Source organism: Antechinus flavipes, chromosome 3 (assembly GCF_016432865.1).
Source record: "Antechinus flavipes isolate AdamAnt ecotype Samford, QLD, Australia chromosome 3, AdamAnt_v2, whole genome shotgun sequence".
Taxonomy (NCBI): domain Eukaryota; kingdom Metazoa; phylum Chordata; class Mammalia; order Dasyuromorphia; family Dasyuridae; genus Antechinus; species Antechinus flavipes.
In genome coordinates this window covers 28,264,887-28,292,305 of record NC_067400.1, presented here as the reverse complement: position 1 = coordinate 28,292,305, position 27,419 = coordinate 28,264,887, and the positions used below count along the sequence as shown (strand labels likewise).

Here is a 27,419-nt window from a genome sequence, read left to right as displayed (position 1 = left end):
CCAGAGAAACACCTTTCTCTCTAAACTTCTTTGTCAGAGCTTCCTTTGGATCACCATGGAGGTGGATGGAACCCCCCCATCCCCACCCCGCACTCAGGACTGCTGCCTTGGAACCCTTGAGGACACGGGGATGTTTGGGTGCGAGGTGGTCTTTCTACACACTCTTCAAGGGCAGGTGTGTGCCAAGAGGGATCCCTCTGGGAGCAACAGGATTCCACACTTGAATTTTTTTCTTTCAGTTCCTTGATTGAAAACTGTTTTTAAAAAATTCTTTTATTTATGCAAAACTATTTTAATGGTGCTAAAATGATCTACACCCCTTACCCCTGCCCCCCAAAAAACCACTGGTATGGGGACTATTAAACAGTTTATTTAAAGACAAAGTAAAAAAAAAAAAAGGTGCACAAATACAGATTACAATATATCTGAGTATTTCACATGAAAGAAAACATGTAAATTGCATTAGTACTGAACGAGCAGAGTACCTGGAGTCCAGTCTTCACACAAATAAAATGAGGTCACTCCACAACATGTCATGCTTATGAAAAATAAATCTTATTTCCTAGAAACCCAAAATTCCAACTACTCTGACTGTCCGATGCCTGATTTCCCTGCTGAATAATTTTGAGACAGCCTCTACAACACAAGTTAAAAAAAACTGGCATGGCACTTGAAAAAGGTTGCGGAAAAAGGAAAATAAGTAAAAACATATTTGCAATGGCAATCTGTATAAAATTTACACATCTTATTTGTTTTTAAAAATTATATTAAAACCAAAGGCCACCCTGGAGGTTAAAGCCACATCATAGAAAAATGCATATCACCTGTAACATGACCGGTAGAAAACTGATCAGTTTTGTGCAGACATTTTAAAATGAAGACGCTAGTTGTTACTCATATGCCTTTAAATAGTATTTAGCTGATGAGAACAGTAAATGCACTTCTGGCCCCGACTCTTGTGTACCGCACAGCGTTCCTGAAATCAGATCACGGGATAAAGACAAAGACAACCCCACCACAGAGGAAGCATCACCACTTTGAGTTCAAGGTCATCAATACCTTCGGATGACAGATTTCTCCATCAACGACCTGGGGCAAACCCTTGGGTCTTCAAAACAAATTTTAGATTTATAATCATCTAATAAAAAAAGGAACCCCTTTAGATGATAATTTTATTTTCTATGACTTTCTCCATACTGGCTAGGGCATTGGAAAAATAAATTTTTAAAAAATCATATTTCTAATAGCTTCTAAAGAAAGGAGGGGAAGAAAATTTGTAAAATGTATAGGACGAATTCCTTAAGTCATTCTGAATTTAGGACTACGTCTGATTGCCTTCCCAGAATTAAATTTTTAATAAGGTTGGGAATGTAGAGGCAATTTCTATGCATAGGGTTATTCCAGCTTCCAAATTATTCTCTCAAAAAATAATGAAAGGATGATACTTTGGGCATTTATTCAACCAATAAATTTCTCAAACATATTAATATTTATTCAAAAATAGCTTAAAGAGTCTGCCTTCTTACTCTATATTATATCTGTTATCTACATAATAAGAGTTTATAAAATCCAGAGTGAACTGGAATAATGGCCAGTTTTCTCTCACATTAATTATAATCATTTTTTCTTGGATTTCATGGAAGATTCCATGGAGAAAATCAGCAAGTATTCCCATGATAATATTCAAGAAAATTCTGAGTTGTCTCAATCAGAAGCTATCGTCTCCTCTCTGTATCAGGCTGTAAAGGACTTGTTTTCAAATATACACCAATTCAACCGGCTAAATGTAATGCCTTTTCAGGTTGGGAAACAGGGGCATTTCTTCTCTTTGCTCTCCCAATTGCCTCAAAGAAACAAACAGTTGCTGAATCACAAAAAAGCAGCTGTGGAATGCTTCCCTAAGGTATGGGGGGGAAGAAGAGATAAATATCATCATCTAGCTTCTCCAACTTCAACCTCCCTGTTCTGCTAAAGACACTTTTTCCTTTCTACCTCCTGATGACCTCCTTTCCCGTTGGCTGTACCCTGGCTCCTTTGCATCCTGGCGAGCTGACGCCCAGGTGTATATATTTCTGGCCCAACATCTGAGTGGGGTACATTCTTTCCTCGGGACCCCCACAGGGCGAGACTGACTGACGGCTGACGGGAGTGTGCCTAGTGTTCTCCTGAGTGGAAAGGGTATCCTCCAGTTCTAAGGAAGCAGCATCTTTCTTATCCTCACCAGTTTAGGGACTGTCATCAAGTTACAAGTCTGACCGTTCAGGACAAGGCGGAAACATAAAACTGAACTCCTACAGATAAAGAACGGGAAAATGTATTTGGAAGCCCTCTTCCTCCTCCCAAATGAAACTCTTCACCAGCACCGCCGCCGGCGCCGGCTGATGACCGTGTAACTAGGAGAGGCTCGGACGATGCTGTTTCACAGTGTGCCTTAATGCAATGTACCAGGTCCTCTTTCAAAGCTGTAACAAGTGTTTCTTTCAAATAACAAAGGGGACGTGGCTACCTCTCAGCAAGCCACGTGGGAGCCGCTCCTCGGGCACCCCCTAGGTGCCAGCAGCTGCCCAGCGCGTTACAGCTCCATCCCTCCTGGTCCAGGTCTCTGGAATGTGCTTTTGGATTCTTTCTTGCAGTTGAACTTAAATGTGATCATTCGGTCATTACAATCAGGGATAAATGATACCGAGTGTGTCACAGTAGATGACAAATTTAAAATGCTCAGCTTATTCTATATGGTTGCATCCAAACTGGTAACTCGTTTATCCATGCATATGGGACGACACAGGCAAAAGGAATGAGGCCCATCAGACACACTCTTCTGCAGACATCAGCAGGGGATTGATATACTCGAAGCCCTCAAATTCAGACTGGTCAATCTTCTTCACAATGTCACTGTTGGTGGAGAAACCCGTTATGTATTTAATAATGCTAAGAAAGGTAGTATCAGTAGTCATAAACTAATTAAGACAGCAAACTGGTAAAAAAAAAAATACACACACACACACACACACACACACACACACACACACACACACATGAGAAATAAGGCTTTACAAAATTATAGGCATAGACAGGGCACCAAACAAAATGGAAGAACAGAAATCATTTAGATCAGGGTCCTTAACTTGGGAGAACTTGGGGGAAAAAAAAGCACCATATGAACTGGAATGAGAAAAGCTGGCTGACCAACAGCAAAGTACAGACTCCTTCAGGGAGTCTGGGGCCAGAAAGGAGGGCTTGGGTCTCTCAGAGGCTCCGGGTGCTGAGAGGGCAACATCCAACCAAGCTCCACAGCCCCCGGGGAGCTGACAGAACCGGGCCTCAGGGCTGCTGGTGCTGGACTGCTTAGGATCAAAGGGATTTTTCTTGGAATCAAAGGAAGAAGGGCACCAAACAGCAAAGAGGCAGACAGTCTGGACGCGGGGATGGGGGTGAAGCCAGCTGGCCCAGAGGGAGGGGGCCAGGAGCCTGCGACAGCTGCTACGGATGCCCCCAGACAACTGCTTTATCCCCACAAGCTCAGGGCGAAGAAGCACCAGAAGGTTCGGTCCTGCTACTTACTCATCATCGGGAGTGAGCTGCACAGGCTCGTTAGTGAACTGAGAGTCGAAATTATCCAGACCAAACTCCCCCGAGATGTTTGGCTTGAAGGGAGGCACCACCTGCTTCTGCTCCATCTAGAAAGACATGTTCAATGAAAGCCGACATGAGAAGACGCAGCCCACCTGTCTCCTCAGCCTCAATTTCAGACCTTGGGCTTGGCCCTAAAAGAGAAGCCTCCCCAACGGGGATGATGTGGCCCACCCCGAGCCTGGGTCCACACACACAGGGCCGCTCTGAGCCCTGGCCCGCACGTGACTGCAGACATCTCTACACCTATGACTGGACATACAGACCGTGCTACATGTGTGTACATCGATCACTAGGTCTCCACGGGCACGCGCACACACATACATGAGTACACATGCAGACACACTCTTTCTCTCACTCTCACACACTCCCATCTCTAGAGTGATCCCTACACCAAAGCTGAAGCTGACCCCGCTGGAGCTCAGAGGGTCTCTGGAAGTTGTTCTGGCCTAAAAACTCATGGCCAACTAAAAGAAAAATCTTCCCCAACTGAACTGGGGGGGAGAGGGGGAGTCGGGGGTATCCTCTGAGAATAGAAATCTAGCCTGTCCATCCCACGCCCTGACTGCTCACAGGATCGGTCAGCCAGAGTCTGCGCTCCTCTGACCAGAACTTTAGGAAGCCGGGGTTACCTCTGTTCCCTCCAGTCCCAGGAGGCAATGAAGGAGGAAGGCTAATTCTAAACAGCATTCGGGTTACTAAGGTGTGAGGATTTCCTCAGGCCTAACTCTGGGCCTTCTGATGCTGGGCAGATGATAAGTTTGTAGAGACCTAGCAGGCCCCTCCCCACCAGCTGCGTGCTCTATCTTGGGTGACCCCAAGCTCTGCTCTGATTGGCCAGCCTTGGACCAGGACTTCTGGAACTGAGGGTGCCAGCCTGGCCCACCCCACTCAGTCCCACTCCTGCCTCTACAAGGGGCACCTTTCTTTCCTCCCCAACTTTCGGGCTCCCCTTTGAGTTTGTTCTTGCCCCGTGAGACTGTAAATTCCTCGACAGTAGGGACTGTCTTGCTTGGATCCTGGCTCATGTGCTTAACAAATGCTCTACCATCTTTCTAAAGGGTCAGCCTATCAGCGGCCGTGTACTCTAGAAGAAACAACTGGGATACACAACCCAGAGGAAACAAAACCTGTTTAAACAACAACAAAAAGATTCTCTTCGTACCATATCCCAGTCAACGTTTCGGAAGAACGGATGGCCCTGGATGTCAGCAAAGCCTGTCTGCGGATGGCAGCCTAAACGTTCCTTTGGGTCCTAGAGGTAGGGAAACAGTCAGTGTATTAAATGTATGTCAAAGGGGGATCACATGTTTATGCCTCTGGCATTAGGAATCTTTCACAGTTCTTCCTAGAGGCTGCTTAAAACAAAATGTTCCTGCAGCCTCGGGGTCCCTTCTCCAACCCCAATACATCATGCAAGTTAAGGAGGAACCATCAGCTCTGTTACCTAAAGCCTCAAAGGCCACCCCAAACGTTATACCCAATACAGTGTGGTTCTAAGTCAGTCCTAAGCATGGCTTCACAATTACAGACAACACCCAGGCCTGCTGTGAACTCATGTGTCACTTAAAGGAGCCACAAGAAAACCCCGTTTTCCCCCAGATGATCTCCTCCGGGGCTCGTGACGTCTTGGTCACTTCACTCCTGTGAATGAGGACATGGACTCATTTTTCTTTCTGGTGGAAGTAGTTTTTAAATCTGCATATTAGCACTTCTCGCCTTTCCTTGTCACTGTGCTAACAATTAAGTCTCAAGCTGAGCTATCTCCTCTGGAAGGTGTGCATCCCACTTGCTGTGACGCCATCGAGGGGGTGTTACCTTGCAGGAGGGCTCCATGGCAGCCCCTTCTCCGGCCCGGCTCCTAGGAGACTGGCAATGGCCGGAGAAAGGGACCCCAGCTCCCTGTCCCTGTTTTGTAACGTCAGGGAAGCACTTACTTTCTCCTACCTGGTCCCCTGCACTTACTGTCCCGACCCCACAATTTGGCTCTCGCTTCCCCGCCTGCCTTGCCCTCTTACTGAACATGGTTAGCCCTTTGGGCAAGCCTTGCTTTCTCAGGTACGTGGCCTGCTCCTGGCGGAGAGACCAATCTTTCTTCTCTATTTCTCCAGTATCTCCCATCCAGCCAGCACAAAGCAGGCCCTGGGGAGCTACCTTCTGTGGAACTGATGCCCTATTTACTGCTCCACAGTGACTTCAAACACAGGCCTGGAAAAGGAGGCGAGGGAAGGGGAGGGGCTGCTTTGTAGATGACATTTATGTATAAACCAACCTCATCTCACCTCACCCACTGGGGGGAATTAAGGCAATCAATGACAAAAAAAGGGTTTATTAAGCACAATCATGGAACTTCTAAGAATCTGACATGAGAATGAACTAAAACCAAGGAGGACTCTTGGGCAGCTCTGGGACTCAAGCTCCAGGCCCCCTGCTTGGGAGCTCGATCCCCAGAAGTGCAGCTGTACCTAAGACGCCCACAAACACGACTCTTACTTTATTAAGAAAACTCTTCAGGACACTGGCGGCTTTGACCGACAGGGAGCGGGGTATTCGAATCTGCTTCTCCAAAATAACTAGAAAGGAAAGAGATCACATTTCATCTCCACATCACCATCATCACCATTTCTCTACTGATCTCCAATCTTGCCTATCCCATGGATGTTCAGGGAACTCAAACTCAATATGTCCAAAAATGAACTCCATCTCTTTCCCCCATACCCTCCCTAGTGGTTCTCATGGTGGTTCTCAAAGCGTGGTTCGGAGAATGCTGGGGCTATCTGAAACTCTGTTGGAGTGTCTATAAATTCACAATTGTTATTTTTAATATGGTAGATATTTATAATAAATATAAACAAACAAAAACTCTCTGGAAAGAGGCTCAGTAATTTTCAATAGCATGAAAATAGTGAGGGCAGTACAGCGGTAGAGGCCGGCACCGTCCTGCTATCCTCTGGGTTCCCAACCTAGATGACTCCCCTTCTCCTCTCTCCTCCCCTACCACATCTAAGCCCTGCAGACTTCCCTGCAATCTCTTCCCACTCCAGTCCCTGCTCCATTCAGCCTCTCGAGTGGCTTTCCCAAAAGCCAACTTGGAGCCCGTCACCCCCTTACCCAATGGACCCTGGGGGCTATGGCTTCCAAAGCGTGCCCCTCCTGCACAGCTCTGACCTGCGCTCTTCTCCCCAATGAGACCCTCTGGGTCTCAGCTCTGCTATCTTCCTGAGCTGCCCTTCAGGTCTGGAATAACACTCACCCTTGTCCCCAGCTTCCTTTACATCCTAGCAAAACTCTCACCTTCTAGAGGAACCTTCCCCAAGCTCTCTTACCAGTGCTTTTGCTCTGTTAATTATCTACTACCAATCCTACACAGAGCTTATTTTATGTCTCTTTGTTTGCACACTGTCCCAGTAGACTGTGAGTTCCTTAAAGGCCCTTTTGTCTTTTTTCTTGTCCCCAGCCCTCAGTACAGAGCCTGGCACACAGTAGGTGCTTAATAAATGTTCAACTACTCCAAGAGGTGCTTAACAAAGATAATGCTTCCTTTTGACCTTTTCATGGGCTGCAGGCCTTAATCCTGTTCCACTGTGGGATCCGCCTCTCCCTTTATACCCCCTTTTATTTCTGGGTAGGCTGTCCTCTTTCCTCTTTCTTTTTGGGGGTCCTCGGAAAAGATCACTCTAGTTACTGAATTCTTTGTCCCACAGCATTGTCCCAGCTAGGCTGCAGATATTGGGTACACAGAACCAAGCAGCTCATTTCTGCACTGGGGACGAGAGGGACAGAATGCCTCAGAGGTATGGAGGCGCCTTCCAAACTGAGCTGGGCTAAAGTCCCCACGGCCTGCTTTTCTGCCTGTCAGGGATGACAGTGTCAGAGAAAGCTCCCTGTTTCTTATCTGGGATTCAGCAAAGACTACTTTGGAGAAAAGCAAACAAAACTCTCTTTTGGTCTTTCTGTGTATCCTCAGCATTTGCCACAGCCTCTGGCACAAAGTAAAGGCTCCACTTTTGCTGACTGACTGTTAATCACCTTGAAAGAGATAATCCTCTGTGTTCTGATCAGGGTTATCAGAACTTCCAACAATATCAAAGGGAGACCTTCCCGCCATCATCTCAAACATCAGCACGCCGAGTGCCCACCAGTCCACACTGAAACCTTCAAAAAAGAGGTTTGAATTAATGAAGAAAAAAAATTTCAAGCCCCAGTTCTTAAAGTCCTTATTACCTAGTATATGAAAGTATTATGTTACTATATAGTCTTCTAAATACATTCCAACCTTCATCACAGAAAAATCACAGGGTTTACAGGTCTTATTAGATTAAATAAAATGATGCATTCCTCAAAGTCTGTTCAAGAGAGTAACTTGTAGAAAATGAACCTTTAAATTTCCATAATATCAGAAATTGAATTCTTAAGAGATAAGCTCAGATCCTAGGATAATGAAACTATATTTTAGGATAAAATAAACCTTTATAGAACAATGTTTCTGACTGGGGGAGCAGCTTCCCCAAGCCTGAATTCTTTGATTGATGCTGCAATGTTCCTAAAGAGCCAACAATGGCCCTTTACCTCTATTCAATTTTCTCCATGGGATCTAATGGGTAGTAAGGAATCAAATTGCCTCACAGACAAAGCTATGAGCTACCAAGAGATGGACAGTATGACCTTCCTTCCTAGCTGAGGTATACCTGGTAAAACTTTCCCAATTGACTAAGGGCAGCCTAAAATACAAATGCATCTTCACTCTTCCAGTCGCCCCCATCCAAGTTTTTAGCTACAGGCAGATCAAAGAGCTCTTCCCCCCTTCTCATTTCTAATTTAGTTAGGGCCTAGGGAGGTTAACTTGCTTCCCCCCCCCCCCCAATAAAGTCAACACAAAAACACTGGAGAACTCTAAGGTAAATGCCTAAAACAGCGGATAATCTTTTTTTTAAAAATGGAGTTAATTCATCCACAGCCTAGGTCAAAACAACAAAAACTGTTTTATTTACCATAATCTTCTCCTCGTAAGATTTCGGGAGCAATGTAATTTGGAGTACCACAGAAAGTACTGGTTGTGTCTCCTGGCCTTAATCCTTCCTTTAAAAAAAAAAAAAAGAGAGAGAAAAGAGGTGTTGCAGAACTCTAAATTTTGCTCTAAAACCACATGCTTCATCTCAATCCACCATTGGTCAGACGAGGATTAATTTAAATCAATCCCTCCCAACTAGAATGGTTCATTCCTCTGCACACATTCTACCCTGCGTCAACCCCTCCTTCCCCCCACTTGCTGCCCACTTCTCCCATGCCTTTGTCTTCTTCATTTCTGCAGCCTCCTTCAAAGCTAAGCTCAAGCTCTTTGGAGTGCCAGACCCTCTCCCCATGACCTTTTCTTGACTTTATATGTATTCTGGTTTGCTGCCATATTTATAGGTTGTTTTCCTCTGATAAGCGTATGAGCTCCTTGAAGGCAGGGCTCGACTCACTTTGAGCTGTAAATCCCAAGTGCCTCATGCACAGCACCTGCTTAAGAAATGCTTCCTGATAGCCTAATTAAAAAAAAGGATCCCTAGCATGAGAACCACTTTTTTAAATGCCTATGACATCCTTCATACACACACAGCTCAGAGAACATCGGTCTTGCATAGTTATGACAAAAACCACCTTTTCAAAAAGACTGACTTTACTCCTTGCCACTCTCTCATTTCAAACTACGCTAAACTAACTAAATAAATAAATCCAACCTGTCCCACAAACACCCTGTTTTAATGATTCTGTCCATGTGATGATGCTTCATACTGGAACTGTCATAATATACAGGAGCTACACTAGGGCTCCAATATGCATGAAGGAAGTTAACCACTAATAATTTAGGGAGCTCAGATCCTGTCCTCTTCCCGTAATCAGCTCTGAGGAACGACAAACAATTCTCTCATGAAGTCTTCATCGCTCAATAGAAAGTCTACACAACATGAATACAACCCACCCAAAGAAGCACAACTCTATTTTGGGTCCAAAATTAGTAAATCAAAACTGCTCATGAATCGTTTCCAATGTCAACTCCAAACCAGGTGAGCTGAATTCATAACAGAGGCCCTCCATCCACCAGCAAGTTTTCCACAATGCTAAACCAGCTAGTGGAAGCCTGCAGAAAGTAACAGGGAATATTTCTGGAAGAAAACTGTGAAAGTGCTTCACAAAGTGTTTCTGATTTCCAAAAAACCTGTTACAAGAAAAATAAATTCATTTAGCCAAAGGCATTAAGTTGCTTCTCTCTTATCACTGGCCTCAAATCTTCAAGGAAGGAGATTTTTGATTGGAGTGGGAGGAAACTTAATTTTCCTGAAGATTTAAGCTGGCTGGCTGGGAGAGCCTCCCCAGCATGCTAGTGGGGATGCGCTTCAAATGCCACGTAGGTCAGATTTTGGAATCTAAAGAGACCCCCTTTTTGTAAGGAGCAAGCAAAAAAAAATAATTCTTCATCCAAATCATTTGAAGACCACTGAATTTCTCCAGAGCACCATATAAATGGAAACCAACAAAAATTCTCTTCTAAACATAAGAAAGTAGTTTTAAGTCTTTGCTCTTACAATTTCTCTTTTTAAAGAAATGAAATGTAAAACTTACTGAGAAATATGCCATATTTAACATTCAAAAAATTCTGAACTGAAAATGCCAAAAAAGGGCATTTCCCCACTTCCAGCCAACACAAAAAAAGGATTCCACATGAAATTATGAATCTTCATTTCATGCTGCTTGTTTTTTTAAAAGTATCTAATAAATATTATCTTTCAAAATTGTCCTGCTTGTCTGTGCTTCCTCTTGTCCGATTCTAGGCACTTAAAAAAAAAAAAAAAAAAGCCACATACAAAAGGATCCAAAAGGCTGTGAGAGAACCACTGTAAGAAAAAATTTCTCTTCAAAGCCATGGGAAATACACATAAAAGGGTCCAGTGAGTACCTTTGCCTATGCAAAGAAATAGCCGTATGGGCCTACACAACAGCGTGGCTTTCTGTCAGTACTTCGCCCAGGAGCCTCTGGAGCTGACACTGAGCTCAGCCAACAAGACGATCCATGCGCTTCTCACCCCTTTGGACCAGGCAAAGATCACTTCATGGAGCCCGGAAACAAGGGGGAACAGATATCCTCAGAGAGGAAACCCTCCAAGTGGAATCCTTTACAAACAGAGGCCTTGCCCTCTCCTCATCTGGAATCTGTATCCAAATGGAACCTCGGCAGCCCCTGTCACCACTAGGAAGGCTGCCTGTGACATTCAGTGCCCTCCATGAGGTCTTGCCCAGGGCTCCCAGAGGAGGTACCATTGAAAAAGAGAAGACAAAGAGCTGACCCGCCGTGTACAGGAACACCAGGGAGAACGCACTGGTGGGAAACAGCCATTCCCCGGCCTTCCTCAGCCTCTCCCCAAGCGGCCAGTAGCTTCAGGGAAGGGCTGGCAGCCTCCCTCCCCAGGAGAAGTCTTTCTCCCTCACCTTACACATGCCATAATCAGTGAGCTTAATGTGTCCTTCAGAATCCAGCAACACATTGTCCAACTTCAGGTCTCGATAGATTATCCCTCGTTCATGAAGGTAATTTAGTGCTAGACTTATTTCTGCAGAATAAAATCTAGAATGAGATAAAAAGGTCACTGGTTTGCTTCAAAAGAAATGTACACTAAACCTGCAATTACCTGGTACCTAATTGGTAGGGACAAATATATGTATTTGCTTTACAAATGTAAATAACACTCAAGTCACATTACAAGTTTTTTTCTCTGGTTAGGAGTCAAAAATACCCAAAGCATACTCCAACAGTATTCTGACACCAGATGCCAGACCCCACACATAAACCAGCTGGAAAACACACATTTTAAAATACTGCTTTTTCATTAAAGTCCTATATTTCACAGAAATCTTTTCATACCTCAAATAGGCTAATGAATGACTTAAAACTACCAACCTTTCCAACAATCACCTACCTCACACTGGACTCTCAGAACAAGAATGAAAAGGGAGTATTTTTACCATTAGCTAATGTATGATCACAAAAGCCCTCCTGGGACGCCTCAGCCTATCTTGTAGGTGCTGACCCCGGGTCCTCCAAAACCCGGGTTTTTAGGGTTTTTAGGGAAGTGTGGTTTTTGGGGGGGAGAAAGGAGGCAGATTCTGACATAAGGCCTGTCTCATGTTTGAGGACCTGCCCAAATATGTTCAGAAAGGCAGCCAAGAGCAAGGTGACCAACAAGAAGGTGATTTTTGGATTTTAAAAATCCAACATTTTTAATAACCAACAGTCATGATGGTCCATATGTACTGCTTTATATGTTATGACACTATCTGGGCTGCCAAAATTTTTATATAAAAGGCACAAAAAAAGAGCACAGGAAAACATTATTTAGTCACTATTTTAGCAGTGGCATAATTAGTTCATATAAAACATACCCAGTGATCAGTGGTTACTGGATAAAAAGAGGGTCTTTGGAAAAAATATTGAGGTCTTGTGAGTAAAGCAAATCAGCAAATTCATTCTCTAAACCTCACTGGACAAACTTCAAGATGAAATAAATCTCAACAAAATCATTAATTAATTAGCTTCACTGTTTGTAGCAGCCTTGGAAAAGATTGTCCTAAATAACCCAGACTATCAGGAATCACTGTTATTTGGATCCGAGACCATTCATTTAACTGTTCCTTGCTGAAATAACAGCTTGATTCTATTTTAAAAATTGATCCTATTTAGAGTTAATTAATTTTGTACTGTAACTGTTTAAGTCATGGTTCTTCATTGTCCTATAATGAGTTAAGTTTAGAAATCTAGACCTCTTGTTAACTACTGTTGTATTCTTACATCACAGAAATCTGTTACCCTTGAAAGGAGGCAGGGGGACACCAGGGAATCATGTCTAGTATCTTTATATCGCTAAACTATCCTTTAAGGATGTCTGCTTTGATATCCAAGGAAGTCTGGTCCATTCTCTCTAACCTGGCAGGTAGACTCGAACAGTGAGCATGTCTTAGTTAGGGGAGGCAGAGAGGGAGTTATCATTCCCAATTTACAACCGATTATACTGCCCCCACGGTTCAGCTCTGTAACCAGTAACAATGATTTAGCCATCTATAATGTTGAGCTTGTTTAACCAAACATTCCTTTGCCCCCTCCTATAGAAGTCTGTTCTTTGTTTAACACTTCCCTAAAAACCACAACCAAGACAGCCATTCCCCAACTCAGCGTCTTAAGCTTCGTAGAGGATAGCTGGGATCCTAATTATTGGCAAATTCACATTTCACGAATACTGATCGTTCTTGGAACGTTGTGCCTCAATTTACCTTATTCTACTTCCTAACCTTGTGATTTCCAAGCTTACTATGCCCTACTGGTAGACCAGTAAGCATAGCTGCAAGATATTCTCAGTTCAACAAATTATCACAATTGATAACAATACTACAAACACAGCACTAATTGGAGACTGGCTCCATTTAAGTTTTACAGGAATGATTGCTGATGTAAAACCAGGGGGAAAAAACAACCGAGTCATTGATGGGAAGGAAGTGGTCTGTCCAAAGTGAGACAAAGCAGAACCAGGTCTGAAACTCCATTCTTGATCCCTGATCTCAAAAGAAGGTCAATATCCCCAAAATAATATAAAACCAAAATTATAAAACACAAGAGAGTCAAAGAAGTTTCCCACCTGTTCATTAACAGGGCTGAACTAGGATCCCCAATTTAAAGCCTGATCCAAACCAAAATAAAAGCCGACTAGGCTGAGGAGAGATTTTTTTAAATAATAGAAATGTACTGTAATTACTTTCAAAAGCACACATAAAATGAGCTTAATGGCATTACCAACAAGGGGCCCTCTCAGATGAATTGGAAGAAAAAAGTTATATAAATAGCATATCGTTATATAAACGGACCCTGAAAATAAGGGCAAACATTCCCTTCAAAAATGTTATCATACTATTCATTTGTTTAGGAGCCCTTGGAAACTATAATGTACATTAAGATATATTTAATAAACATTAAAGCAAAGCTAAGAACTGCAAAGGAGTGGGAGGGACTTACGAGGGTTTCCCCCTTGTGGCAAAAATCCCACCCTGTGGAAGACCACACAGCTTACCTAGCATGTTCTTCTGGGAGTTTCCTCTGTCGCTGCATATGAAACATGAGATCTCCTCCATTTACGTACTCTATCACAAAGAACAACCTAAAAAAGAAGAGCACCCTTCAAACTCCAACCTGGGACAAGCCTTCACAGCCACATGTAGACAATACAATGAAAAGCAGCCAGAGCGCATGCTTTGCTCGGTCTGCCCACGGTGGCAAGGCAAGACTGGCGGCAGCTACTGCCAAGGAGGCGGCGGCCACAGGAACAGTGCAAAAAGGGGCCAGAGGTGGGGTCCATAACCAGGCCTCTGGAGGCCCCAGGGGGCTCCTCTCCATTTATGGATACTCTCTGGCTTTCCTTGCAATGAATCTTGCTCTCCTGGCCCCATTCTTCCCCTCCATTCATTGTGCCAGCAAGAGTTAGAACAACTTCGACTCAGAAGCAGCAGCACAAGCATTCCAGGAGGCAGGGGGTCTTCTCCCCTCAACCCCAGGCCCACAGACCATTAACGTAATGTGTGCAAAGAGCTTCAGAAACCTGGAGGCCCCAGGGAAATGCATTTCATTCACAATGTCAACATTCCCCCAAACAGTTCTTTGGTTTTCGCTATTATTCTTCATTCAGTAATCAAGCTGGGGGCCTTGTATGTGAGTCCCTAGATCTTGTGTCTGCCTATGAATGTGTTGTATGTGCTGTTTCTCCCCCATAAGAACGAAAAGTGAGCAGAGGCTCTAGGAAACATTCCCTAGTACTTAGCAGGGCTCTGTATGGCTGCTGACTGACAGAGTGACCCGGCAGCCTGCGTGTGAGAAGTAAGTCCCTGTGAGGCAGCCCCTGGATAAGCGGAGACACTTCTCAATGCCCACAGGATCATCAGGAGGGCCTCAGAACCCTTTGTATGAAGCCCCTTGATGTCTGCTCCAGGGGTCTTCCAAGGCCTCAGGCAGCAAGGGACTGAAGGTCAGGGCTCCTAAACAAAGTGACGTGCCCCACCCATGAGGAGCATGGTGGAGACCTGGACAGGGCACCATGGCAGCCGCGGCACCATGTGACCATGTTCACTTCCTCTTTCTTGGGATAAAGCTATCATCCACCATCCCGCACCACACATCGGCCCTGACCACGACCCTTCTCTCCCTTTTACCTGCTTTCTGTCTGGAAGCAAGAGTGCAGGCCCACAAGGAAGGGGTGGTTGGAGGCCTGCTCAAAGACGTGCTTCTCTGTCTGCACCCAATCGATGTCCTGAGGAGACACAGGAGAGCGAACCCCAAGTGCTCAGATTTCTACTTTCACCAACATGCCCCCCAAACCCCAAGTCTTCTCCGTTCCTAAGCAACCAGCAAGGCTGATTACCAAAATATGGGCCATAAAATGGTCCTTTAAGCAAGTCCATTCAATTCACAATCTGCAAGACGGTCCCCTTGACGCATGAGATAAAACACGACAACCAATGCTGTCAGGCCACAGGTCCTCACAGAAGCCCAGGGCAGAGGAGCGCCAGAGAGGGGACAGAATGATTACGGAAGCCGGGCCAAAGAGGGGACAGAATGACTAAGGAAGCCGCGTTTTCCCAATATGCCCGGGGCACAGCATCATGTGAAGGGGCAGGCTACGAGCTCCTGGGCCGAGGCCGATCACAGAACACAATGTAGACGGGCCCAGCCCTGGAGCCCCAAGGGCCGCTCACCTCATCATCGTTGACCAGCTCCTTCTTCACAACTTTCATGGCATAAATGCGCTCAGTTTTTTTAAGTCGTACCAACAGCACCTTGGCATAGCTCCCCCTCCCTATCACACGGAGCAAATCGAAATCCAGGAGACCCAGACTGGACGAAGCTTTGCCGCTGTCCCTAGTACTCATCGCCTGTCAAAGGGATTGTCATTTTTAAAAAAATGCAACATCTGGAAAACACCCTTAAAAACACCCAACGAAGGGACCCCTCCCCCTGCAACGATGAGACGCTCTAGCTCCACAACGTCTCTCAAGGTCCAGAGACAGAGGACTAGCAAAAGAGAGAGCGTGGAAGACGCTCGCAGAGGAGTTCAGGAAGGAAGGAGCAAAGGGATCACTGGAGGCCAGACAGGCGAGTCTAATGCACGCGGCAGAGCTTCAGGGACACAGAAAACCCCTAGCCACCTCTGCTGATGTCACGCTGCAGCTTTGCTTTCTGGTTCAATATTTCCCAGTTACATTTTTATCCAGTTCAGCTCTGCCTGCAGTGCCCAGTGTCTGACACCTCTGGTGGAGACTTAGGACAGCCCAAACCAAGTCTCCTCAGTCAGGAAGGGGCAAGCTACAAACGAGACGCAGCAGGGGGCCTGCGGAGCTGGACTCCCGGGAGATGCACAATTGGCCGGTTTTACAATCTTAAATTGGGCACTCAGGGCCTTCTGGGAGGCAGTGCCTTGACATGCTGGCAACAAAAACCAGAAGAGGTCAAGGAGGAAGTGGGTGCTAAGGAAATGAGACAGTATTTTGTGAGGAAATCATCTTAGGCTTCTTTTTAAAAAGCTTCCATGTCAGGAGACCGAAAGCTCGATAAAGGAATGGATCCTAATGTATTCTTTTATCTCCCAGCAGTACTCGCCACAACATTATAGTTTCTACCACATAATAAACAAATGTTAAGTTTAAATGCTGTTTAGAAAAGGCCAGAAATTTTTCTAAATCTGAGACCCTTTTCCAAAAGAAAACAGGAATTTGGTTATTTTTTCCCCCAGAGAGCAGAAGAATCTAATATTATCTTAGTAAGGATCACTAGGCAACCATTTGATGCTGTTAGTTATTAGATGGGGGAGTCACCATGAATTTGAAGCCAGCTGCTAGAGAACTACTTACTAGGCAAAGCTATTCTGTGGTCTGTGTATTTGTACATGTCCTTTCCTCTTTCTGCTGGGTCACAAGAAGAAAAGGAAGCAAAGAAATTGAAGGGGGAAAATGGGTGCCTTTTCCCGGTAGCAAAAAATCTGGGAAAAATCCCATGTGATGAAGAATGTTGGAATGAACTGTGGTATGTGAAAGATATAAATGTAATGGAATTATGATTGTGCCATGAGAAATGAGGGAGGGAGAGAGAGGGAGAGGCTCCGGAGAAACTTGAGAAGACTTGATTTAACTGATGTGGAGTGAAGGGAGGAGAACCAAATGCCACTGAAAAGCAGCCAGTGTTTAAATCCTTCTGCTCAAGGGTTGTCTTCAAGGACCTCATTAGCAGAGAAGAGGCAGGCTACAGGGGCAGAATGAAGCTGCACTTTCACCAATGACAGAAGGATGGCTTCTTCTGTTTTAACATATTCTTCTTCATGATAGAGGGGAGAGGAGTTTCTCCTAGAGGGCAGTGTCACTGAGAAATGACAGAGTACAAGTGTCTAAACCACCATTCTCCTGGAAGGAGATCACAAGATGAAGACACGTTTTCTGTAAAGACCTCTAAACTCCAAGTTCCCTATAATCCTACAGCTGAAAGGGCCTTCAATATCACCACTCCAGCCTCCTCCCTTGAGAGAAGAAACAATTCAGTTTGGGAATTCAGTGGTGAAGGGATGGGCCGAGGTGGACAGTACCTTGTGAGGAGCAGGCAACATCCCCCAGACTTTTGGACACCCTGGCCCTTGATCTCCTGGATTGCACCATGATCCCCCATTAAGTCAATTGGTTAACAAAACTGTCAGCTACAATAAGACAAGTAATTTTTACCTCCTTTTCTTCACCAACATGGTCCAAACTTTCATGACTTGAAGGGTTATATGGAATCACTAGAAGAAAAAACACACTATAAAAATGGAGCAAGAAGGTAACGAGTCATTAAAACATGAGGTAAGGGAAAGAAATGCCATTTCCCACTACTACAACAATCTCTGATTTTCACCATTTCTATCTGCCCGTGTCCCTGTGACTAAGGCTCGGTATCTCTCTAACTTAGCCGTGGGAATTCGTTGCCAAAAGTGGGGACACCAATAGCTTCTTGCCTTGTCATGATAATAATTTTCACCCTTGAATGGGGTGGAGAAACCGGTAAGCGGAACTCCTGTTCTGAGTCAAATTCTCACTAACAAAGAACAACTGTCAGCTGGGTAGGTGGAATTGATGGGGACCTGGTGAGAAGGAAAGGAGGATCCTGTGTTCTCAATATCTCTTACAAGGGGATGCCAGCCCAAGCTGAAGAAACACCCTCAAGACTGAAATTCTGAGGACATTGAGACAATTTCAGTGAGGGAGAAATGAGGGCCGCCAATTAAAAAGACAAATGAAGGCACAAAAGAAATTTAACCAATTTAGAGGTTGCTGGACTTGTCTGGGATGATTCTTAGAACCTCTAGAACAGGAAGCGACAAGCCTCCAGAAAAGGAAACAGCTGCTACAGAGAGTCAGCAAGCCTTGTCAAAAACAGATCGGCCAGCCCAACTTCATTTCCCTTTTCTGACAGAAACAGAGATCTTTGCCCTAGGCCTTAAAGCCCTGATGGGGGCCGTGGGCGTGCGCCAGACCCAGGGCTCCCCTGTTCCAGGTCGTCTTGGAGCGTCTGGAGCAGCTGCACGGCTGACCATCTTTGTCGGTGCCTGGCTCAGACACAGAAGGCACCTCACTAGCTGTTCAGAAGATGCAAAGCTGTGAGTGACAACGAGCACCCTGAGTGACAGGAAGTTAAAAAAAGACCTGGACTAGTAGAACACCAAACTGACTAATGAAATCCGACAGAGATAAGCGGGTTCCCAGGAGTCACTTCCTAAGTGTGAGTTGACTAAACAGTTTATGGGAAAAAGGCATAAGGCAAGTTTTGTTTTTCTTTTTTCCCACATGGAGGGAAAAGAAACAGAGAGAAAATAAATGTTTATGGACAGTGAGAAACCAATTTAAAAATAAAATGAGATTTGAAATAAACTAAGCCTCCTAAAGGAACAGCTAGACAGTGCACGGGCCTGGATCAAGAGACTCATCTCCCTGAATTCAAATCTGTCTCAGACGCTTCCTGGGTGTGTGACCCCTGCCTCGGTTTCCTCATCTGTGTGAGCACATCACAAGGGACCAGACACACCGGAAAAATGCCTCACGAGGAACCTAAAGCACCAGTGAGTGGGCTGTGGATACGTAGATGGCGAACCCCCGCGGGCTGGGCTCGGAAGGGCCCGTGTCTGGGCCTAAGGAAGAGTCCTGACCTTCTCTGCCGGCATCCTGGACACTGTCCAGGATGTGTCTAAGTGTGACTAAAATAACTAGGAAGAGAGACTTCCGTGGGGGAGCGTGAAGACGGTCTTCAAGCCTGCGAAGGGCTTCTACGTGGATAACGATCAGACGTGTCTGGCGCAGAAGGGCAGAATGGGGCCTGAGGGGTGGAGGTCGAGGGGGGTGTCTATTTCTAGACATTCTGGAGGCTCGCACTAACTGCCCAGGGACCTTTTCTGGGGAGCCTGGACTGCAGACCTGAGCGAATGTCCTTTCCTGACTCTTCCCATGGAGTGGCCCCGGGCGGGCCCCACGCGGGCCCCTCGCTCTCTGGCCCCAGGTGGGCCCCTCGCTCTCTGGCCCCAGGTGGGCCCCTCGCTCTCTGGCCCCAGGCGGGCCCCTCGCTCTCTGGCCCCGGGTGGGCCCCTCGCTCTCTGGCCCCGGGTGGGCCCCTCGCTCTCTGGCCCCGGGTGGGCCCCTCGCTCTCTGGCCCCGGGTGGGCCCCTCGCTCTCTGGCCCCGGGTGGGTCCCACACTCTCTGGCCCCGGGCGGGCCCCACACTCTCTGGGCAAGCTTCAGTTTCCTGACACTAACGAGGGTGCTGGTGCTGGGGTCTCGCCCTGAGGGAAATCTCCAATGAAGAAACCAAACAGGTAACGGGGGAGCTCCACAGCACCCCGTCCCCGCAGCCTTCTTCCTCCCCGAAAGAGAGCCGCAATCAGTCCTACCTGTCTCCACGTGGTCTGAATGCACAGAGGTTTGGTCCATGGGCATCATTGGTTCCTGGAGAAAGATTTCAACAGGATGAGAGTCTGCACTTCTGACTCTGGCCAGAGTGTAACCAAGACAGATGACTGCCCGTGAGGGGATGGTCTTCAGAAGGCCTTAGTTTCTGCAGCCTGACCCCCTCCCCAGGATGAGGGAACATCATTCTCATTTGAAAGCTTAGAAAGCAGACCCAAGAATTCCCAGCGCTCAGGCTTGTGACCAAATCGCTTCCCTGTGAAGCAGCGTCTCTGTCCCAAGCCCTCCCTGGGAAAAGGCAACTTTAAACAGCCTTCCCACAGCCAGCCAAAACTGTAGGCTGGAGAAGACCCCAGTTTAACAAAAACTAGCAGGAAAGAGTAAATGAAAGTGAACCTTCCTCATTTAATGCTGACACTAACTTTTGATAGCTGAGGAGGAGGAGGATCGAGCTAGCATGTGAAGAACTTTGCACAGGCTACTTTCCCTGATGTTCACAACCATGCCATTGTTATTCCCATTTCGCAGCTGAGAATGCTGAGGCTGAGAGGTTAGATGAGGCAAGATTCTCATCCAGGCTTCCTCATGCTGAGCCCAGCCCTCCCTCACTGTGCCCCCTTGCTGCCTTTCCTCCCTGAGGGGCCTTGGAGAAGCCGCCCTGCTGAGTGCAGACAGCGTCCCGAGTTTGCACCCTAGCTCCTGCTACTGGCTCAACCTCACTTCTCTGGGCCTCAATTCCCCTACCTGCAAAATGTGGGGCCAATCTACGACTTAATTTAGCAACAGAACCAAGCCTCCCTTCCCAACTCTGCTCTCAGCACTTGCCCCATCAGTTCCTCATTCAGAAGCTTCCACTAAAAGAAAATGAAAACCCAAGGTTTGGGCAAATCCAGGGAGGCGTCACATTTTGGGGGCTGCTGCACCCAGCCCAAAGTCTCTTTGAGGCTTTCCCCACTGCCACCCGCAGAGCCCCTGGCCCCGGCCTCGGCTCCGGCAGCACCGCCTCCTGCTGCAGGTGCCCTGTGCCACACAGCCTCCTCCTCAGTCTCTCTTAGATACACCATCACCCACTGGGACATCAGCACTTTGAGGACAGGTGTCTCTTTTGTTTTTCCTTTGCCCAGGATGCAGTAATTACTTAAGAAATGCCACTGATAAAATGAAAAGCAGCAGAAGTAAAGTCATGTGGAGTGAAGAAAATCCTCCGGCGTCTCTTCCTGAGACCACAACACCTGATGGTGCAGGGGAAGAGAGAGCGGGGGATAAAGGCTGCCCGAGTGACCCGAGGCCAGTGGCCCTGGCCATTCGCAGAGCTGCCAAGCTGCGGCTGGAAGGACTTTCCACAGCAGGTTTCAGCACACGGGTGAGATCGCAGTCTAGCCTCTCAAAATTTGTCAAAAAATTGCTAGTTGTAAAAACTTATCTGGAAATTCTAGATTTTGTGAAAAATTACTCTCACAAACCAACACTACTGTGGGCACTCAGTCCTAGAATCAGGGGCACCTTGACGTGTGTATAAGTATGTGTGCACACATATGTGCACACGGATGTGTAGGTGCGCATTCCACCCATGCAAAGCCCCACCTGCCCACTGCCCACCAGCCGGCCCAGCCTTGGTCCCAAGGAGCCACTGTCCTACCGGGGGCAGAGAATGCCGTCCACATTCAATGGTGACGAGCTTGTGGCACTTCTTGTGAACGAGCAGCTTGCAGTTGATGCACTTGTAGCCCTGGCGCCCAAGGCCCCAGATTCGGTCGGTGCAGATTGCACAGTGGGCTCGCTAGGATAAAGGAGGGGAGAACAGCACTTAGACAAATGTGGATGGTCCCCAGGTGGGCGATGCTGGCCCCATGGAATGGGTGTGACTTCCCAATCTCCTTTAGGATCTACATTTCCATTCTATGACTACAGAGCAATATTCCCCCATGCCTTTTATTTTCCCAATACTATACAGAATCAGGGAGAAAATGAAACAGAGATGCAACCTTCAATAAAAGTGAAGTGGGCTGCCATCTTAATGTGGAAGAGAGCCTATGGACACTTTGGGCTTTTTCATGGCCACGAGTAGGGACAGAAAGGGGAGCTAACTCAGAATACGAAAAGCCCTTGTTAAGAGACAATCATGGAAACCCTCGGAAGCCTCCACATCCTCTCCTCCCCAAGACTGTTCGGCCTGCCTTTTTAGCTGGCAGCCTGGGGAGTACCAGGGATGCTGTCGATCCACTGGGCACTAGCAAAGAGCAGCAGGCTATGAAGACCTCTCTAAAAGGAGGGCTCACCACCTTTTATGTGAGTCACAGACCTGCCCCCCTTTGGCAATCTGGCAAAGCTTATGGACCCCTTCTCAGAATGTTCTTAAAGGCCTAAAATAAAATACATTGGACTACAAAAGAAACTAATAATATTGAAAGAAAGATAAGATTTTTTTTACCAAGGTTCACAGATGCCTGGAACTCTCTTCACCAGTGTTAGGAGTCTGGGGACCCCAGGTGAAGAACCCCTGCTTTCAGGTGTGAATGAAGAGCCCTTTTCCTAAATAGCCATGGCTCTGGTACTTGACCAGAAGCCCAGGGAAACGTGTGGAACCTTCCTGGAAGATCCACATGGACACAAGTCAACTTCACTGTTGCCTTTTGAGGTCACTGGCAGTGACCGAAGAACCCAGCCAGCCTCTGCTTAGTTGACAAAAAAGCAAAACCTAATCTTTCTCTGCAATCAAAGAGACTGCGTCAGGGCACAAGGGAAGGGAGGCGGGCGGGGGTCACACAACCACAAGCCATCCAGGCCACATTACCCTGTTGAACCGCTTGGCTTGGAAAGTGTGGCCATTGGCACAGTAGAGCTTCCTCCAGCGGCGGGCGCCTCGGCGATAGATGGACTCTGAGGAGGACAAGAACAGAGAGGCCTGAGAGGCCGCCGAGGCCCGAGTCAAAGGGCGAAGCCTGGGGACGGCAGCACGGGGACGGGGAGAACAAGGCCCGGGCCGAGGAGCAGCGGCCGATGGTGTCCAGAGACCACCGCTGGAAGATGGCAGCACTTCTCTCCAGACCCACTGCCGCGCAGGGTGGAGCTGGAGGGCCCCCGTCTGTTTCTGGCACGCTGACTCCCTAACACATCCCGTCTCCTGGAAGTCGCCGTTACAGTATAATCCCGCCAAATTCCCCTGCCCCCCAGAACTCGCGCCAATCCTGCCCACGCATCTTCAGCGGCCTCCCCGTCTCTAAGCCCCCCGTGAGTGTCTCAGCCTCAGGCCACGTCACGTCCCAGCCAAACAGGCCGAGGCGCGCCCGCCCCAAGGCTCTCCCTCACCAGCCCTGGCTCAGAATCCTCATCGCCCAGCGTGGCTCCGGGCCCCTCCCAGGAAAAGCCCTTCCTAACTCTGCTAGGCGCGAGGGCTTCCTCTCCACGGGCCCGTCCCACCTGCCCGCTTCGGTCTGGGCCACAAGCCCGGCCCAGCGGGAGCCGCCTGAGGACGGGGGCTGCACCTCTCGCCTCTGAAGCTCTGGTACCGAGTACGGCGCCCTCACCAACAAGCAGCTGAAAGGGCCCGTTTAGTTTTAGTTTTGGTTTCTCGTTTGTTATTAGTAAAACCAGACAAGGACTTTCCATTAATGGAGCTTTAACCTGAACACTCTGTTTCACTCTCAGCCTTAAAGATGATTCTGGAACTGGTAACTTTGTCTGTCTCAAACTAGGATTTTCTGCTCCCTGCGTGGGAATCTGTAGTGCTAGGAAGGCATCCTCATGGCAGGCTCTCTGAGGGACCTCCCACTGTGGGAAGAAAGGTTCAAAGGGAGCGGGAAAAGTGTGGTCAGTGTAGGAATCCATGCTCTGCAGGAGTTCCTGCCTCTGTGTGGGTCCTGGATTCCAGGGATGGTCAACGTGGAGACTCCGCAGAGTCATGTTCTTAAATGAGAAGATTTACAAAGGAAAACGATTATCCTGAAAAATATAATTTCATTTTTCTCATTCCTGAAATCATCAGGTCAAATGGAGTTCGGACAGAACCAAAAACATGGTGAGACAGACTACAAACTCTGCTCTGAAGAGCAGCCTTTAAGTGTTCTGGCCCCACAGGAAAGAAATGATGAGAGCTCCAACCTGCTGAAGGCCAGGCCTGGAACACGCTCTGCAGGCCTGTTCCCCACCAGCCCGAAGTCAGAAGACACAGACTGGGGGCTGAGAAAAGAAACGTGGCACCGTCCACACTCAGGTCCCGCTGGGCCTCCAACATCTTTAACAGCCCTCTGCATCCTGCACACTCCACATCTCCCTCCAGAACCACCTACCAACACTCTCAAGTCTCCCCAGGCCTTGGAAGGACTTCCCTGTGCATCAGTTTAGCCAGGACTGCCTCCCAGGGAAATTTTTCCTAGTCCCCTTGCTCACTGGGGCTCCCTCTCCCTCCTGCACTGAGCTCACATGTTCTCTCTGGTCCCAGCAGACGCCCCATCCTTCCCCTTGACCCACTGTCTCCGTCACCTGCCTCTTTCTCTCCCCCTTCCCACAGACTTGCAACCAGGACTCTCTTCCCACCACCTCCCTCTCCAAAGAGCCCTGCAGCCCAAAGCAGCAAAAGCCTTTCTTGCTGACTCAGCCAAGCACTGGCCCTCTTCCTCTGGCCCTTCCTGGTCCTCCTTCCACCAACCCTCCTTCCCTGGCTCTCTGTGAGGCCCCCGAGAGCCTGTCTCTTGGGTCTCTCTGCCTCTGTCTGTCTGTCTGCCAGTGTGTCTGACTGTCTTTCTGCCCATCTGTCTGTATCTGTCTGTCTGCCAGTGTGTCTGCCTGTCTTTCTGCCTATCTGTCTCTGCCTGTCTCTGTCTGCCTGTCTTGTCTCTCTGTCTTTCTGCCTGTCTGTCTGCCCGTGGTTCACTCGAGGGCGCTCACCATTTTTGCATCAAGGGGCCCCTTTGGCAGTCTATTGAAGTCTAATGACCACATTTTCAGTGTCACCTTCTAAATGCATAAAATAAAATAAAGAGGCTGCAAAGGCAGCCAGTTTCCATGAAACCATTATCAAGCTATTACAAAAACTGGTCCAAGAAGCCCAGCGTGGCTTGCTCCAGCTCATCACAAAACAGCCGGTCTCTCCTCTGTGGTGTATCTCACCTCCCTCCCTCTGTCGTTACCAGGCTGGTCACAGACCCCCTCCCCTTGTCCAGCAGGACTGCACAGTGGCCCCCAGACCCTCACCCCTCTGTTCACCCACTTCTATCCATGGGTTTAACACGTCCCTCCATCTGCTCCGTCTCTCTCTGCCCTGCCGTGATCTCAGACGAGCCACAACTTCACCCCCTTTTGCTGCTCTCCTTTAGCCTGGCTATCTGAGCCCTCGGGGGAGCTGCACTCTGTGGGTGCTACTACCCCTGGAGGCTGTGGGGGCTCGGACTTCCCTAAACTTCCCCTCCCAGCCCACAGCCCCAGCAGCTCCACAAACAGCCGGTCATATCCCAGGCATGTGATGCACGGACCGATCTGCAGCCAAAGTCAGCAGATCTCAGGGTCCGCTCATCCATCCCATCCACTCTGTCAGATTGTGCTGGTCAGTCCATGTGCAGCCCTTCTAAGTCCTTAATTACTCCCATGCAGACGTCATGATTCCTTGGACTTGCACCTGCTGCTCTCTTCTCCCCATTTCTCTGTCGTACTCTCTTCCCTTCTTCCCAATCCAGCTTAACATAAATCAAATCACCATTTCTCAAGTTTACAGAAAGTCAAAGAAGTTAAAAACTCTCAAAAATCTGATATCAAAATCAGTGTCAAAGTCAAAAAGTCAGGCTCACTCCTCCCTATTCTCTTCCCAGGCAGGGCCTCAGCGAAAAGCCCCCGACTCTAGCCATGAAGTTTGCGTATTTCACAAATTACATCAGACTAAATGTCCTTGGAAACATGTCCGCAGGCTGCAGTCCATCAGGTCAACACCCACGCAGGCCATGGGAAAAGCCCTCAGCTCCAACCCCACCTACAATGGAGGGGTCTCTGATTGTCCCCGACATGTGCTACAGGCCCATGGAGGAGACTCGTGTGTGTGGTGTCCCCTCGACCGTAGGGACACACGCACTGGGACCCTCATAGGCGAGAAAGACGTGTGGGGAGAAAGCTAAAACTGATGCGGAAAAAGGCTGTTAAAAGCGGAGGAACAGGTGGAAACAGTCACAATCAGACTGGCTGCTGACCCACTGATTCAAACAAAGTAACTGCCTGACTGCCATAAAGGACTCTCTGGTTGTGCTTTTACATGGGATGTCACAATAAAGAACATTTACACCAAAACAGGTTATAAAATCACATCAACTCACTATCTTCTCCAGGACATGGCATTCCAGGTCTTTCTGGTACACATGGAAATACTGAAAGAAAACAAGAAAAAAGCAAAAATGGAGATTAAGCCAGCACTAGAAAACACAAAATGTACAATATACTCGTGACAATCTAAGAACATCAGCATCCACCAGGCTTCCAATCTGAGGCTTGCTAACTGAAGCGAGCACCAGGATCTTGTCAACATGGTACGGCTCAGAACTTCTCCATCACTCTTCAAGGAAAACCATGATATGGACAATGTACGCAGGAACATAAAAACACAGCTAATTTACGCAATCATTTTAGGGAAATTGCTCACTTTGTCATCCTTGTCTTTTCTGGTTCACCTAAGCCTATGATAGAATCATCTTCTATCTCTCTGTATCTCTCTTCTGTCTCTATCTCTGTCTCTGTCTCCCCTCCCCAGTCTAGGAAAAGATCTCATTTGTTTGCAAGAATATGAAGTTCCACAGTCTTGGTCTTGGGAAAAGAATTGTGGGGGATTGTATCACCATGATCATATTATATCAGATTATATCTGATATAATTAAACAAAAAGAAAAGGAAGGCAGATGGGTTCTGCACTTTGGCAGGAAAGCAGGTTCCACCATCTCCTCCCTCCACACTTCTGCAGAGGCTATCTGTTAGCCCCTCTTGGAACGAATGCAGCGCTCCGTCCCAGCTGCCTCTGGAGTGTACAGAGCTGCATCCAAGTGTTTCATTAACATGCGCTCGATTTCTGAAATGATCTGGTGATGGCGATTCTTGTTTACAGTCTAAGTGAAATGTTAAATGACTGTGGCTCACTGGACTCAATTCATAGGTTCCCTTCTAAATAAGGAAATGTTTACAGGTGGTCTTTTAAGGAGGGAAGACACAAGGACCACCACAAATTTTCTGAGGTGATTTAGAACAATCAAGCTGGAGGAAAATCATTCAACAAGCATTTATTCCACTAGGCATCAGGCATTATGCTGGGCAGCTGAGATGTAAAGACCAAAAATAAAGCAGTCACTGAGGAGCTTCCCCCTATGGAGACCATATGTGTCTGCATAGATATGGATGAACACAGTGGATGAACACTTGGTGGGGGGATGGGGTAAGCCTCACAGTGGAGGAAGTGCCTAAGTGAGCTCTGAAGGAGAACAGGGACCCTCAGAGAAAGCAGCATTACCATCCAAGGCAGGGTTACAAGACAGACAATATTCAGTGTAAGGAAGAGCGCGGAGGTTGATTTGGGTGGATTGAATGGGAATAATACATGATGAGCTAGAAAAGCGGGCTGGAGACAGGCTGTGAAGGCCTTCACATGCCCAGAGGCTGTGTCTGACCCTGCAGCTGACAGGTGCCACACAGAGTGTACCTGTCCCTGTCCCAGAGTCATCCCCATGAAAAAGGCTCGGCAGCTGCGGAAGGAGGGACTGCACAGAGGAGACCTGACCCGTGGGGCTCAGAAGACCTGAGGAGACAGATGGGGGTGTGGATGTGGACAC

At 47.5% G+C, this 27,419-nt stretch overlaps 1 protein-coding gene across 1 annotated transcript in view; it reads right to left on the bottom strand.

The window, feature by feature from the left end:
* Nucleotides 1-350: 350 nt before the first annotated feature.
* The window catches only part of PRKCI (protein kinase C iota), a 58,900-nt gene continuing 31,831 nt past the window's right edge, over nucleotides 351-27,419 (bottom strand). The window contains exons 4-18 of the mRNA XM_051983166.1: nucleotides 25,923-25,973; nucleotides 22,418-22,503; nucleotides 21,263-21,403; nucleotides 19,608-19,662; nucleotides 17,413-17,471; nucleotides 15,403-15,579; nucleotides 14,860-14,957; nucleotides 13,728-13,814; nucleotides 11,101-11,236; nucleotides 8,622-8,709; nucleotides 7,660-7,785; nucleotides 6,124-6,203; nucleotides 4,796-4,885; nucleotides 3,562-3,677; nucleotides 351-2,892 (exon numbers count right to left, since the gene is read on the bottom strand). Of these exons, the coding sequence (XP_051839126.1) occupies nucleotides 2,805-2,892; nucleotides 3,562-3,677; nucleotides 4,796-4,885; nucleotides 6,124-6,203; nucleotides 7,660-7,785; nucleotides 8,622-8,709; nucleotides 11,101-11,236; nucleotides 13,728-13,814; nucleotides 14,860-14,957; nucleotides 15,403-15,579; nucleotides 17,413-17,471; nucleotides 19,608-19,662; nucleotides 21,263-21,403; nucleotides 22,418-22,503; nucleotides 25,923-25,973 (1,478 nt within the window). The 3' untranslated portion in view covers nucleotides 351-2,804. The remainder of the gene's footprint in view (nucleotides 2,893-3,561; nucleotides 3,678-4,795; nucleotides 4,886-6,123; nucleotides 6,204-7,659; nucleotides 7,786-8,621; nucleotides 8,710-11,100; nucleotides 11,237-13,727; nucleotides 13,815-14,859; nucleotides 14,958-15,402; nucleotides 15,580-17,412; nucleotides 17,472-19,607; nucleotides 19,663-21,262; nucleotides 21,404-22,417; nucleotides 22,504-25,922; nucleotides 25,974-27,419) is intronic.